At 41.0% G+C, this 15,859-nt stretch overlaps 2 protein-coding genes across 2 annotated transcripts; one reads left to right on the top strand and one right to left on the bottom strand.

Moving 5' to 3' along the window:
* Nucleotides 1-525: 525 nt before the first annotated feature.
* Nucleotides 526-8,031, bottom strand: LOC110066437 (uncharacterized). The gene is made up of 5 exons (XM_020773663.2): nucleotides 7,908-8,031; nucleotides 4,303-4,431; nucleotides 3,594-3,674; nucleotides 2,902-3,006; nucleotides 526-1,541 (listed from the first exon to the last, which is right to left on the bottom strand). Exons 1-5 carry the CDS (start codon nucleotides 7,917-7,919, stop codon nucleotides 1,398-1,400), a joined length of 471 nt encoding a protein of 156 aa, XP_020629322.1. The 5' UTR covers nucleotides 7,920-8,031; the 3' UTR covers nucleotides 526-1,397.
* Nucleotides 8,032-8,268: 237 nt separating this feature from the next.
* Nucleotides 8,269-15,216, top strand: LOC110066436 (uncharacterized). Its single transcript, XM_020773662.2, has 8 exons — nucleotides 8,269-9,366; nucleotides 10,079-10,298; nucleotides 10,699-11,163; nucleotides 11,309-11,545; nucleotides 12,030-12,170; nucleotides 12,662-12,896; nucleotides 13,322-13,571; nucleotides 14,256-15,216. Exons 1-8 carry the CDS (start codon nucleotides 8,359-8,361, stop codon nucleotides 14,478-14,480), a joined length of 2,781 nt encoding a protein of 926 aa, XP_020629321.1. The 5' UTR covers nucleotides 8,269-8,358; the 3' UTR covers nucleotides 14,481-15,216.
* The last annotated feature ends 643 nt before the right edge of the window (nucleotides 15,217-15,859 follow it).

Below are 15,859 nucleotides of genomic sequence, written 5' to 3'. Positions count from 1 at the left end.
GATGGTTTGTTTGAGTGTATCCTCGAGCTCGTCCCAATCCCGAGAAACCCTGGGACAGTTAGTTTGTCACAGCCGCCTCTCCCCGGGAAGAGACGGCTGTGACACACAGGCTAAAAGTAAAACTAAACTTTGCCAATTTGGTTCCTAATTTGTCGTTTTCCAGTCGATTTCCCCATTAACGTTTTCTGTTAGTGTTGGTCCTTTACGTGAATGCGCGGCAATTTAGTAGGTCAAGTAACGAGCTGGATAACATGCTAGCCTGCGCATTCCGACAGCACTCCCCTCTCCCAGCACTTTACAAGGTGTGTTTTTTCGGTTGCCACTGTAGCGACAACACGCTTGTGAGTCACAAGTTTCAGGTTTAACTAAGTAATAAGTAATAATTTATTTAACGTCGTGACACAGAGAGTGGTTATCCATTCTCCCGGGGGCTCATGAACATTTCGACGACTACGTTGCTATACCCCCACAACCATTTTCAGTTGTCTTGGCTCAAGGAATTTTCAGACTGGTTCGAAATGGAGATTTAGAGTGGCTAACGGTTTTTATTTGACTAAATTAAAACAAATACATGCACTATACAACTTATCTAGTCTAAACTAAACTTGAAACTAAGAGTAATAGAATCTGAAATAAAACTAAAGAGTGATTTCAAAATCCGTGAAAGAAAATTGACACCAAAAACGAACACAAAAGAAATGGAGTTCCTTGCATTTTCAATCGCTTGTTATCTATTTCACGGGTTTAGTTAATCACGCCAATATTCTCGCTACAAAACTGGGATAAACCTAAACACAGAACATTTATTCGTGGTGATCGTAGAGTTAGAGCAGAGGCGATTTAATTCAAGACTCCATTCTGATGAATTAAAGTTATATAAGAGCATGTTCGAAAGTTATCCAAAAGGCAATACAAAGCGTTTTACAATAACGAGTGAAGTGTCAGTTGCTAAGGACCAACGCGCAACTGAACATCAGATAAAGAAAGTCAAATCATCGCCTTCTCCCTGATACTAGCAGAATACACAAGCCTACTTGTACGAATTTGAACTACAAAGTTTTTCTACAATTACAAAACTATATTATATAAATGTATGATGCCCTAATGATAATTTACAAATACTACAATCCTTAGAACCCTTCCGGCCTAATTAACCTCTAATTTCTCCTTACAATCTCTATACCTTGTCAACCTGGTCATTTCCACATAACTAATGCTGAACGACAATGCTACCAGAATCCTTAAATCTGTCTCCATAACTTTCTACCTTTTCACCTTGAAAAACTGAACTTTACTGAGAAAGATCTCCGGCTTTGAAAAACTAGTAAGGGGAAGAGAGTGAATTGTGAATCGTCGTAAGTATTAATATCATGAAGAAAAACTGCAGCATGACATGACTATAACGAAAACCCTAGATCTACTGTCTGTCCAGGCTCCAAACGGACAATGTGGGTGTGCTGTCTGGGTGCGCCGTAACGACCAGCGGAAACTGCATAACTGCCAGGCGCTACTTCCACCTGCACGTCTTCCAGCCTCTGAAGCTAGTGGAGAGAATTACGAAGTTCAATCAGATGTACAATGTAGAGTCAATGTAGCGGTCCATTTCAGTTAACAGGAAAATCATATACAAGTACACAAGTTTCAAAACTCTCAAAGAAAACATTTAAAGGTGCCAAGGAAAACTGCATTTGAATTTAGAAACCATTTTGCTGCTTGAAGTTTTAAAAGTATAAATAAAATTGCTGCAACGAATTCCAAACGCCGACGTTTCGAAAGTAAGCTCTTCGTCAGAGTAAGTCAAGAGATTGTGAGCGGTTTCCGGATGAACATGGCAAAGGGAAAAAAAATACGACCGTTGATGGCGAGGGTAAGATCATTTTAAATTTGCCCGACTTTTAGGGTTCTTTTAGCGCTGGCCGAATAGCCATAGCATCGGTAAAATGGTCAGGAAAATTGTAAAGCTTTCAAATGTTTGATGACCGGTGTAATGAGGTGTTAAGTACGGGGTGTGCCAAGTGTTACAGTTAAAGTTGGAAACCTGAACCTGAACTAACAAAAAGCACTGATTAATAATACTAATTGGACCGGGTGGAGTACAATTTAAGGAGAAATCGCGCGAGTAATTTCAAAATCACGAGCACGATTTCTCCCTGAATTGTACGACAAGAGGTCCAATTACTAATTAATCGTACCTATAACAAATTTCGGAATTAAAAATGTCTTTTGAGAAATTCCCTTGAGCGAACACGTTTGTAGCGCTTTTCATAAGTTTTGAAAACTGTAGGAAACACTGCGAAGGAAGCCATTAAAGCGCGCGCAGTTGACGAGCCAATCACGTGGGTGTCCAATTACAAAAAGTTCAAATCCTCCGTAGGAAAAAAGATGGCGACTGGTACATTTACCCATAGTTCTTAGCGCAAGAAAACCGTAACAACGTTCATAAAAACGTACAGAAAAGTTATAAAATTTCCAAACCTTAAGGCTACTCAATGTCCTTAGTACAGGGACAAATATTGTAAAAATTTGGCTTTCATTGTGCCATATAGGCTGTGTTAGGTTTGCAAGGTGTTGTGGTAAAATGTACAGCTGATATCTTTTTTCCTACGGTGGATTGGATACCTGTAATTGGACACCCAAGGTGATCGCGTGCCAATAACGTGACAAATAGGCGCGCGGACAAGATAAGATAAGATAAGAACTTTATTAACGTGTCGAAGTCGCTAGCATACAATCTATACTAATTGGGGACACCTAACTACGATTACTTAGATTACTTAGATTGGAGAACCAATCACAATGCATATGTACTTTTAGGCATGCGCATCATCACGAGTTTGAATCCTGCTAAATCTTAGATTTATCCTACAAAATACCAATTATATTCTGTTGCCAGCAACTTACTGGGTGTCGGCGGGTTACCATGTTATAATCTGGCTGATGGAATCTGTTACAATGATTCACATCCTGGGCGTTGCACTCATCGGTTGATCTGCAGCGGAAAAAGCGCTACAAAAGGACGAAAAAGCACACAGTTAGACGTTGAAAACTACTTTACATACATACGGCTACCAACTTATATATCTTGAGGTTGACACCAACGTAGTTTCTTCGCAGCCATCGTTTGAAGTCGTCAAACAACGCTCCTTCCCCAAACCAGGGCTGCGAAGGACACTATAAGCGAACAGTGGTGGAATGTACAAAAAATATTTCAGTGTTCTTTAGGTCATTAATTTTTGTCAATACTTCTTAATAAAGGATTTTTTTGAGGGGGGGGGGAGGCAGGGGAAACGTTGGGCTATACATGTATCATCTAGGAACTTATATACCAACTATATGGGTCTCATCCAGACTTTTCAGGGGAGGATTTAGGGGGGCTGGATTGGGTGGCCACCCCCCCCCCCCCCCGTCGCTTTTGAAGATGCAAAAACTAAAACTAAAAATAAAATAGATTGTGAATGTTATAGCAGAAATGAAGGGAAACACTCTGGACAGTTACCTCAACGTAATTTCTACTTTGTGGCATTGCTAGTACTTATGATGTAACAATATAATGAGTAGGGTTTTTGTTTGGTGGGTTAGGTGGGGCACCTTACCTTACACTGTCTACTGGTAACATTCATGTACTGCAATACTGTGTCGAATGCATCTTCTATTGTGGTGTGTACCATGGGTTCCTGTAGCAAAAATATTACATAGTAAATGGTTTGAACCTGCATGAGTATCAGTTTGAGTGTGATCAGCTGAATGAAAATAGTTCCGAAAAGAACTGTTGCTGGTGACTGATGTTTCAGCAACCAAAGGGTGAGTCACTTAACACTGACCACGACTTCTGATCAGGTTGTTGAAACGTCAGTCACCAACAACAATTCTTTTTCAGAACTAATGTCACTCGGACAGTCAGACTATAAGAACTACCAATAACTGGGCTTAAATAAACCTTGAATAAACCTTTTGAATAAACCTTGACCTCCATTGTTTCAAATAGCTGATATTACAAGATGCAAATTAGTATGCATTTCCATTTTGCCCATAGGCATCCCATAATATGTAGCTATTTGAAACAATGGAATTCCAAATGGTTGCCATTTCAGCTTTTCCTTTGGACAAGCAGCTCTCAAATTTTGCTAGCCCTGGGCAAGTCTTAATTTGCTTTTCTTGATTAAGTTGGCAGACATCATGCCTGGGCCCAATACAGTCGAGTAGTGTGCAATAAATTCCTTGGGGACATTCATGCCATTGAATTTCGTACTGGTAGATGAAAATCCATATCATTTTATAGTGTAGGTTGTTATTCCTACTCACCTGTGAGGATTGAAACGAAGTGTTCGTTTGACTTGGCCACTCAACCTTCCTTAGTAAAGCTTTATTGAGAGTGGACACACCCTGTCTCCCTGAGCGACACAATGTACAGTGCAACCAACTCTTGTCATCCTGAAGAAAACAGATGAATACATTCCCAGAGTGATTGTCAGATGGACCGTATTGATTCTAAAATTTGAAGACATTGTCAAACTTCAAATAGGTAAAGTTTTGTAAGGTAAAGGTTAAGTCTGCATACGAGTCAAGTGGCCCATCAGGCCAGAGCTTATCCCAGTTTCTGTTGCATGAGGCAACTAGGAATATTTCTACTCCCCCCTGGATGAGATGCTAGTCCATCGCAGGGTTACTGTGATCATTAAATTTGCTGGTAACTATTTTACACCTGGGTGGAGAGAGGCACTGCAAGAGTAAAGTGTCTTGCCCAAGAACACAACACAATGACCCAGGCCAGGGCTCAAACCCGGATCACTTGATCTGGTGTCGAGAACACTAACCATGAGGTCACCACATCCCCACCTTTACAAAACTCTCCTTCTTCCTGAAAGTTCCAATGACATGATTTTACTTGACTGTGACGTACATACTGGATATACAGAACACTAGAACTAAGAATTCCTTCAGTTTGCCCTACTGTGGAACAAATGTAAGTAAATTCTCATGTCATTTCAAGATCCCAAATTATCTCTCAGCACTGAACTTCAAAATGCCTCTGCTATTGCTGTGCTCCCCTCTAAACGTACAGTAAAACCTGTATTAAGCAGACCCCACATTAAGCAGACACCCTCCATTAAGCAGGCACCAGCTCAAGTCCCAAAGTTTTATTCCCACATTTACTGTAAAATAAACCCAAGCCTGCAAATAACAGTCGGTCACCGGACAATTGTCTGGTAAATTTGAGGTTTTGACAGGTAGAAGCTTAGCCTGGTCGGACACTCTGACCGGGCATTTCTGCTAAAATTAAAAATATTTTAACTGGAAATTTGTGGCCGAATATGGGACAAGTTATTTTGTTATACTGCCACACAATACTACGCAAAAAAGCTTTGTTATCGGTTTTGTTTTTATTCCAATTCTAAGAATTTTATCACGCACAGTGCGTCGTCTCAAATATTATAATTATGTCGAATTGTAAACATGTCACATCAGCGCCACTATCCCTACATGTTAATTTATGCATTTTGTGGTGGCGTTGTGAAAGATCGTGAAACTCCATTTAGTCTGAATTACATTCATCTGAAAAACTACTAAAAACTGAGGTCTCATGTAATTACTTGTTGTTTGTTGCTACCAAGTGTTGTGGAATTAATTTTCAGTCGTAATACATTGACCCAATTATAATAATATGGAAATTGAATACACCGCCCAAATACTCACGTTTCGTTTATCTGAATGCAATCTCTTTCAAAAACTTTAAAACCTCTAAAACATGACCTAATGTTTTTCTAGTTCGTATGATCAAAAATCAGTTTAATTTTTAACTCTTATAGTTTTATTTACGTCTGTCAGCGTGGTTGAAATATAGTTTCCGTACCACAGAAATGTTTTTGTGAAAAGTGTGAATGTACAGATTAGTCACGCTTTATGGTCACGACCACTTCCAATTCCACATTTTAAATAACTACGCAAATTTTTTATTCACTTGACCCCAAAAACATCCAGAGGAAACTTGCGTTCAGAAAAAGTCGAAGAATTCATTTCAGCCAATTTTCAAGTCTCTGAATGTTCACACAGGAGATTGTTTCATCGCTTTTCCCGTTTTCCTTAGACATCTTGGGAAACTTGTTACGTTGGAAACGCTTGTGTGACTAGGGGTATAAACGTTTGTAAATTTGTCAATTTTCAACAGGTAAAATAATACCAGAGGTAATGTAAAGGTTCCCTTGCTGGTGCTAGTAGCGATTTTACACTCAGTTGACTTATAAGCTTTTCGAATTTACAACCAATATTTTGGCAAAGAGTCTACACTAAAATACCAAAATGTCTCAAATGTCTTTTTTTAATTTCTAACGACAAACAATTTTTTTTGTCCGACCAGACTGGCTTTTTGTCAGTTCAAAACTGGTCCTTGTCCTGACCAATGACCTGCCTATAGACAAAAATTATTTGCAGGCTTGTAAACCTGCATTCAGTGGACACCTCTTTTAAATGGACGAGGACACTAATATTAAGCCATTTTGTTGCACAAAACCTGCAGTAAGCTGACACTACAAGGGCTTTTTACTTCTAAAGGTCTAGCTGAAATTCCCTAAACATTGTTCAGTGATGTCATTTTAAAACTAAGTGATTATCCCAGATTGATGCATTGATTGACTGGACATTGTACTATGAGCAGTCTTAGCTAGTCTTTAATCTTACACTGTTTTACAAAAAGGTTAATAATTAACTATTATTTCACAACATACTAGAACCTGTTTTGAGGGGACACACTGTATTAAGTGGACACTAGTGAGGGTCCGATGAGTGTCCTCTTAATACGTAAGTCTTTGTTGGTATACATATATTTTTGATAATTGCTTTCTCTTAGTGTGCTTGTGTGTGCCTTTTTTTGCTTTTTGTACACTTGCTGTATCTTGATTCATACAATATATTGAAGTTTAAACTGCATCTCAATGCTTATGTAAGCTTCAGAGTTGTCCTGGTTATTTAGATGGCTTCAGGGCACAGTAACTGGCTGTGCACTTGTTGTGTTCTGGCCAAAATTCCATTCCTACAGAAGGCATTTTTTTTTTTAATTTATTTTCTACATGTGTCATGTTACGGTAAACTCTTGCTTTCGTTTCTTGATACCCTATAATTGTATTCTACTATGTCACTGATTTCATAGAATGATTGGGAACTAACTAGGGTTGTGTTTAGTGTCTGGGGAACCTAATAATGTTCAGCAGCCTTGTCTCTCAACTCAGCCTGAAGTGACAAGGGTTTAGTATTCTATGGGATGGGATACTAGTCCATGAGAGCTTAACCCCTCTTGCAGCATAAATTTTATCAAGTTGGTCTAACAGCTCACTAGCACTCATTTTGCTCTCCTGTGCACATGTGGAGAGATAAAGCCGGAGGCACTATATGAGAACAACAACAACAGTTTAGTTGCACCAAACAGAGAAAATATACCATCTTGTCAAGGACTGACACCACATGACCCCAGTCAGAACCACTCAAATATCTCGATAGACTTCAACCTCCAACCATTAGTACATCGTGTTTCCCACACCAAGATTAATGAGTGGTCATTGCTTTCTAAGCCTGATCACTTTCAAATTAAACGGCCTTTGGATATTTGGATTTAACCTGAGACAGATAACTGGCACGGACAATATCTGTCGCAGATACTGCTGTCTCTAGTGTAAATGTAGGTATGTAAAAGATGCTTTCATTCGAAAATCGTGCAAGTGACAAAAGGAAGGAAGTAACAAAATATACCCCTATATTTGAGAAATCGTTCACATCGGATCAATAAGAACGAAGGCGACCAAGGCAAGTCTTTCGGTCAGTAGGACTGTCTGTCGAAGGAAATTTTGCTAACACTACGAGGCAGGTCTCCAACTTTTAAGAGACTTGTTTTTAAAACATAATTATAATTAACTAACCTTTAAAGGCATGATATCGGAGGTTGTTTCTACTCCAAGCAACCGAGTTCACCGTTGTTGTTTCATGGCGGCGTGTACGCGCCAAGGACGCGCGAACCATTGCAGACCAGTTACCATCGGGGGTAGTGACAGGCAATTCGACAAGAGCGTACAGAATCCCCCAAAATGTTCAGAATCGCCCACTAAGAAATCGCTCTTTTTACTTCATATTTAGCTTCTGTATTTTGGGAAAAAACACTTGATTGCTAACAAAGTAAAAGTTTTCTTTGGGGTATTTGTTCCCACTGGTCCGTCTCCTGTGAGTAAACTTTGTCACTGAATGTATGTCAGCGGTTAACCGTTGGTCCCTTGGCGACTGCATGGCAACATCAACAAGTTTGGCACGCGCCAAAGTGACTGCGATCAGTAGCTCTAATGTGCTTTCTTCTTTGATCAGACGTTCCTCTCCAAAATGGTTAGTCCTTCCTATAGTCAGCAAGTCGCCCCTCTTCGTGGAAGACCTACGATCTTCGGAAATGTTTATGAAAAGAATGTTGTGTTTCTTCTCGACACCTCGGGTTCAATGTACCACAGTTTCGACGTCGTCAAAGAACACTTGCTCGAAATATTGTTCGCGCGCGCGATTTCTGGCAGGGATACCATGTTCAACATCATTGAATTTAACGAAGAGGTCAACAAATGGGCAGACAGATTAGTGGCTTGTACTCCCCGTACAGTTAGCATCGCTAGCGACTGGATCCACAAACTGAAGTGTGGAACATCAACAAACACTATGGAAGCTTTGATCGAAGCGTACGACGATGATGGAATGGACGCTATTTATCTAGTTACCGATGGTCTGCCTGATCAGAGTCCTCCAGTCATATTGGAAAACGTCCGTCGTCTACACAAAGGTCGGCCCATACATGCTATATATCTCACTGGCACGCACTCGGATCCTGCCGCAAAGGAATTCTTGGAACAGTTGGCTAAAATTACCAAGGGCTCTTTCCACACCATAAGCCTTACACTTTATGGAAGGATCCAGAAAGTCACGCCGATCTTCAATCAGAAGACTGAATTCATGCGACATTATGATGGCGAATTCTTATCACCCAACCTGACGAACGTATTCAGTGTAAACTCCTCCAGGCTTGAACGGCCAACCTCTGCACCCCCCGCATCAGGGTTTGTCCCGAGGATTTATGATCCAGGAACCCCAGTCACGCTCCTTAGGGCACCCCACGGAACTGTCCCTATTCCGTATGTTTCATGGAGTAAGTATGATCAGGAGAGAGGAACATCGAAGGTCCTTCAGTATGCTGATGCAGTTTTGGCATCTCGAGGGCTGTCTAAAGACAATGAAAAGTCTACTACCCGTACAAATGTGCCTGTAGCTGCCAGTATAATGAAAGGCATGAAGGTGTTGGCAAGAAAAGATTCCGATGGTCTCTTTTACATGGCAGTTATAAAAGAACAGGTATATCATCAGCACCAGGTTATGATAGCTGCTAGCAGGCTCCATGCTGTGAGATAGTAGATTACAGGTGGATGGGTGAAATGACAAGAAAAATCAGTCCTACATCCCCCTTCCATGCATTATTAGGGGTGGCAAATTGTCCCTTAAAAACCATGGGTCTCGCAAAATTTTCATGAATTTCATGGGTCTAGTGCATTCTCATTTTTTAGTGTTTGTGTGTGTCTCACAGTCTCAATTTTTTCACAAAGCTGTCTTGCAGTCTCAATTTTTTTCACAAAGCTGCCTTGCAGTCATGATTTTGTTCAAGGCTAAGAAAGTCGGAAGTAACGATTTGTTTATTTTTTATATCATCTTAAATGACATCTGAACATCTTAGAACCTGAATGTCTCAAGCTCGCATTTAGAAGTTGCAGTCTCGCACAGAAAAAATAAAATAGTCTCACCTTCTCCTAAAGTCTCACATTTACCATTCACCACCCATATTAATCCCTGAACATATACAGCCTTTGTGCAGGCTTAGTTGTGGAATGAAACATGATTATTTTATGCTCTGTATTAGAGTCAAAGGTTGGGATAATTATTATGATGGATAAATTTGATTTGCCAGAACACTACCGGTAGGTATTCCACAAGTAAATATCTCTCTCAAGGAATGAATGAAATACATGCTGGATGAATTCAACTTGAGTTCCTATTTATTGATTCATTTCAGGGAGAAAATGATACATTTGTAGTTGAGTTCGACCAATGCCCAGCCCTGCACAAGCCACACCTACAGGAGGTACCTCTGTTTGATATGATTGCTTACAAAGATGCCATAAGACACCATGTATGTATTGGAGACAAAGTATTAGCTCCATGGCAGAATGACGGGCGTTATGGACCAGGCACTGTTCTTGATGGAGTGGACCGCCGAGATCTTCAGCCACAAGGTAACGATTAAATGCTAATTTGGTTCTGTGAACGTGAATAAATTACCAGCATTTGCATAGATAACATGCCATCCCTCTTTCCCCTTAGTTTGTTAAGGGAGTGTCCAACAGCGGGAGTGGAAAAAATGCAAGGGAACACCAGGGGGAGAGACCCACAGCCCCTACAGAGTTTGTGTGACCAATTTTGTCCCTTTTGCTACTTTTATGCTTCTTGCTAGATAAACTAAGGGGAAAAGTGATTATGATCATACTCTAGATGTGGTTCACTTATTTGGTTCTGTTTCTGATAAAACAACATCAAATTCATGTACAGAATTCATGCACTAATGCAACTTACAGTTGTACATATAACTTGCCCGTGTTACTGGATCACGCACTAATTTATGTTATTTGCTAATAGGTTTTGAAGGAGGTGACCTTCTTGTTGCCTTTTACAATGGCCAAACGGAGCAGTTATCACCCGGAGTTGCTGTAAGAATACCACTTGCTGTGTTCGATCGCATTGTAACTGAACTTCAGCTACCCGAATCCCAACGACGGAAAATCAGGCTTGCTGCTGACACATCAACTCCACCCTACCAAGGAAGACCCCCTCCTGTTCACACAACATGGCAGCGACCATTTAGCCCTCCACGGCAACCAAAACAGGGAACATCCAAGCATGATTCAAAAGAAGCCCTAACTGACAAAATCAAATCACAGCTTGAGAGAAACAGACATTTGCTGGATAGGGTGCGGTTTGATGAGGAGGGGGAGCCTGAAGAGAATTTGTCTGATACTGACATAGATGAAGTGGTAGACATTGAAGACAGAAATGGGTATAGACAAGAAACCTTTGATGTTTGTGTCAGAACTGAAGATATAGGTGAGCATCGCATTTCCATAGTAACCAATTGAAACTGGTAATATTACAATGTATCAAATGAGGCTTATTGTAACCATTTAACCACCTAAACTCTCTTCACCTGAAATTTTAAAAAAGCTTTGTAACTTGTACTGAATTTTGACAGATTTTAAAAGATATACAGACCCAGTCGTGCCTGTGGGAACACCACTTTCAAAAGCTGGTGGAAGACCAGAGACCAAAAGACGTTGGCGCTTGTGGAGTTCAGGGGTGCCTCCACGACCTGCAAGATTCAGAGAGACAGCACTGGCAAAGCCAGCAGAAGTGCGAGATGACAAAAACCAACGCCCAGGATACCAGGAATATCAGAGTGTGGCAGGTGTGCCTTTTCCATGTGGGACAGGTAATATGCTGTTTTATCACGTGACTAACTCTGCAAGTGGGCAAGATGACCCAAATCCTGTGCTGTGGTTGGGATAACCCATTGACACCCACAAGAAAATGGTGTTCTTGATGCTTTGTATTAAATCCCTTATTGACCAAACTTGTTTGGTGAAGATGGTTGGATATTGGCCAATTGCTCTTTATTTTGCTTATTTTGTCCTTAACTGCATCTTGGCCAACATCCAGCCATCTTGACCTTACGCCTGGTCAATGATGGTACAGTCCATTTGTCATTCAGCTGATTGTCTTGATATACTATATTAAAGATGAACTCTCTCAGATATTTTTGTCATCTCTTTACCCACATGGAAGGTAACATAATTGAAGTCTACAAGTTTTGACATTGATTGCTTAGTAGTGATGTAAATGATGGGCAATGACCCAAGCAGGTTTTCTTGTGGAGTTCAAGCTAATGACCAGAGTTGTTGATAATTAACTTACAGACAAAAAATTTGATGGTGAAGACTGGCATCCACACCATCAATGGAAAAATACTGGAAACACAGCAGCAAGGTCTGGTCCACCACAACTCAGACACCATGAGTACCAGTCATCTAAAGGAGTACCGTTCCCACCAGCAACAGGTAGTATAACTACTTATTATAACCATAAATCATATCAGTAATACAGGGGTGCAGGGAAAAGAGCCAGTACAATAGAGGGGATCAAACTGAAAGAAGGCAGCCTCGCTCGGACTTAAAGGAGCTTCTACTGAGTACTTAAACGTTGGGCAACGTGTCTCATCAACCCATCAGCTATACTCTGGAAAATAAAGAAATTTTGTACTACCTAGAAGAACTAAACTGTTTAGATTTTGCAGCACTGTAGTGTTCAGTCACTCCTAGCCATCCCCCACCCACCTCTTGGCAGAAAACAAAATTGAATTTCTTCCCTGACTTTAAAAGACAGAGAAACCAGGGATGGAATATTTTTCTAGTTATCGTTAATTCCTCTATTTCTGCTTGGTGTTGAAATGTTCTTTTGAAATGGCAATACCTGTAAACTAGCTGAATAGTTTTCTCCAGCAGAAAGTTACCATTTACGATCTCTAATATTTGACTTTTGGCGTTCTAAGATAACAAATTCAACACCGGTTCTGATGGCAATTGGCGACCTGAATACGCCGGTGCTGAAGTGAAGCGGTCGTCCAATTGGGAGGATGGACTGGGTCGAGGAGATATCGAGAAAAATAGGAAAGACAGGAAACGACTTGAGACAAAGAGAGACGCAAACCAGAGATACCATGCACAGATAGCGAAGGATTCCATGGAGAAACAACAGAAAGAACGGGCTAGACAAGACTATCACAGGTGCCTAAGCAGAACCAGTTTCGTACAGTTTAACACTTACATGTAGCTTTTCTTCAACGTGACGTCGATAAATTTAAATTCACCACCGTAGCAAGTTTGCGAAGTTGACGTTACGAGCGTTAGGTCTTCGTCAGAGCAAAGCTTTGTGTTTTTTTTTTTTTGTTTTTTTTTGTTTTTTTTTTTTAAGATGAAATCCAAAGGGCTTACATTCAAATAAGCTATTTGTAGACTATGGTTTAATTTTACTTTTTTCGCATGTTTCCTTTGAAACGTCTTTCTGGTACCTTTGTGTCACTTTGGGATGCACAGGTAAACGACACTTGTATATGCACCTCAATAATGCCACAGAACGTTTTCAGTATTAATTTCGGAATTTGTCAAACAGTAACAAAAGATGCGACAAGTGACGATTCACTTTTTTGCAGAAAAATGGTTGACGAACGAACTCGTCAAATTTCCGAGAAGTCCGCAGAAAAAGCCCGACAAGAAAGCGACAGAATGGATAGCAAAAAGCAATCAAGTGAAAAGATTTGCCAAAAGGAACGAGAGAGACAAGAAAAGGCCGAGACGTGGAAACACTCGCGGATCGAAGCCATGAGAGAACGAAGAACACAACACGAGGAAATGGAGAACAGTTATGAAAGAGCCGCACAAGAACAGGAGTCGCAAAGACTGGTACGTGTTCACTAAACCCTTCCGGGAAAGGAGATGGAGATTCCTAGGGCGGACGCAACGAGTAAACAGATTTCCCTGGGGTTTCTTTCTGTCTTGCCAGCCAAAGGTTCCTTGCCGCATTTCCTGAACGCAAATTTACCGAAATTGTAGTCATTTTACACCGGGAAAGCATTGTAGTTTCCCTAGAAGATAACTCCAATCGGCAAACTTTGCCGTAATTCCATCAATACTAACGCTTTCAGATTGAAAACCCCGTACGGGTAACCGTTAATTCACCTGCTGACACTGCGAGTGATACGTCAATATTCGCCACTTTAGAAACGAGAAGAAACCTATGAAAGTCTCATCTCGAGGTGGCTTGTGGGACCGTTACAGGGACAAAACAAAACACGGGAAGCTGTGTTGTGCCCAGTAGCGATCCCAGTAGCGATCCCACAAGCGACTACGAGATGAGACACCCGAGATTTCTACGCGTTTCTAAAGTGGCGAACTGCGGTCTCCAAATTCTCAATTAGGTGAGTAGCACAGTATTGTTAGTCTAATGCGTAATTGTCCTCTGTCAGTTCCTCTCTACACCTTCGCTCTCTCTCTTCGTTCTCTTTAGTAAACTTTATCTCGTTCTCCTGCTTTCGATGCACGCGCTCCCTACTGTCATTTTAACTCTGTTCTCATTTTCTTCTGCAGAGTGGACTGAAGGATCGCGAGCAAAGGAGAGTGGAAGCTCACCACGATCGCTTGGTAACCGAGAGAAGAATGGGACTAGATAGGGAAGATCAGTTGAAACAACGAGAAATGGAACGTCAGGCGAGAATAGATAAGATTAAAAACACCGCGGAACGAAGAAAAGAAATGAAAATTCACGTGAAACAACAGAATGAACAGAAATATCGAGCAAGCATTCTTCCCTAGACACAAAGGGGCATAATGAGGATAAAGGACTAGACAATAGCTTGTTTGCCGATCAGTACTGAACAGTACTGAACTAGAAAATAGATACTTTACCTGAACACCAGTCCTTTCCTTCTTCAATAGCACGAAAAGCATGTAACAACGTGGGACGCAAGACTCTCCATCTCTCTTTGTTTTGTTGTTGTCGTTGTTTTTTCTCTCCTCTGCTTCTCGTGCCCCGAGCTTTCATGCGCTCTTCGAAATCTTGAAAAGATATAGAACTTCTACTGATACGTTCGGTATTCTCGTTCCCAGAACTAAATGCATGTATAGATTTCTCACTCGTTTGAGGGAAGAATAAACGTTATTCTTTCCCTTTCTCAACGCTCAGAATTCTCAAGAAAACTATGTTAAGGCCCTTGCTCTATTCCACTCGTGAAATGAAACGGAAATGACGCGCTCGGCTTGTACAGATGGGCGCGACTGCAGGCCCAACTGTAACAACTTGTTAGGTTTAATTTGCCAAAACGAAGTCATTGTAAAAGTCGGGTATGGATGCGTGTTCATGTAAATACTTAGCTGTTATGGGGAGAATATCGATAAGGAACGTTACACAGAGAGATTAAATCAAATATAAATGAAACGTGTATTGATTGCCCGATTATTAATTTTCAATGGAGGGAGCTTTGTACAAAATACAGATCTTCATAACTATCACTGCTTTTGTGTATTAAAGAAATCTGTGGACTCTTTATAATACTGAAGTCAGTATTTTTGTTCGAGATTCAAGGTTAATGCGTAGGTTTTTTTATTGGGATTCCAAGAGCCCTACCGGGATCGGGGACATTCTGTTGTGTTCTAGGGCAAGACCCTTTACTCTCACAGTGCCTCTCTCCACGCATGTGTTTAAATGGGTACCGGTGAACTTGATGCTGGGGGTAATTCTGCGATGACCAGCATCCCATCCAGGGAGAGTAGAAATATTCCTAGTCGCTTCATGCTACAGAAACCGGGATAAGCTCCGGCCCGATGGGTTACTTGGCTCGTATGCCACTTAACCTCACCTTTTACCTTTCCTTCAATACCAGTCAAAACTGAAGTTTAATGGCTGAACTACAGAAGAAAGAGCAGGAACGAGGGGTGAAGTCGTTTGACAGTACTTCAAATATGTACTTGACTATCTCACGTAGCCTGCTATTTACAGTCCAGTTCCTTATGTGAAAGGGGGAGGCGCGGTGGCCTCATGGTGAGTGCGCTCGTCTCCGGGATCGAGCGGTCCGGGTTCGAGCCCTGGCCTGGGACATTGTGTTGTGTTTTTGGGCAAGACACTTTACTCTCACAGTGCCTCTCTCCACCAATGTGTATAAATGGGTACCGGCGAATTTAATGCTGGGGGGTAA

Source organism: Orbicella faveolata, unplaced genomic scaffold, assembly GCF_042242905.1.
Source record: "Orbicella faveolata isolate gen_17 unplaced genomic scaffold, um_ofav_v1 contig_1, whole genome shotgun sequence".
Taxonomy (NCBI): domain Eukaryota; kingdom Metazoa; phylum Cnidaria; class Anthozoa; order Scleractinia; family Merulinidae; genus Orbicella; species Orbicella faveolata.
This window is presented reverse-complemented; position numbering and strand designations above follow the sequence as displayed.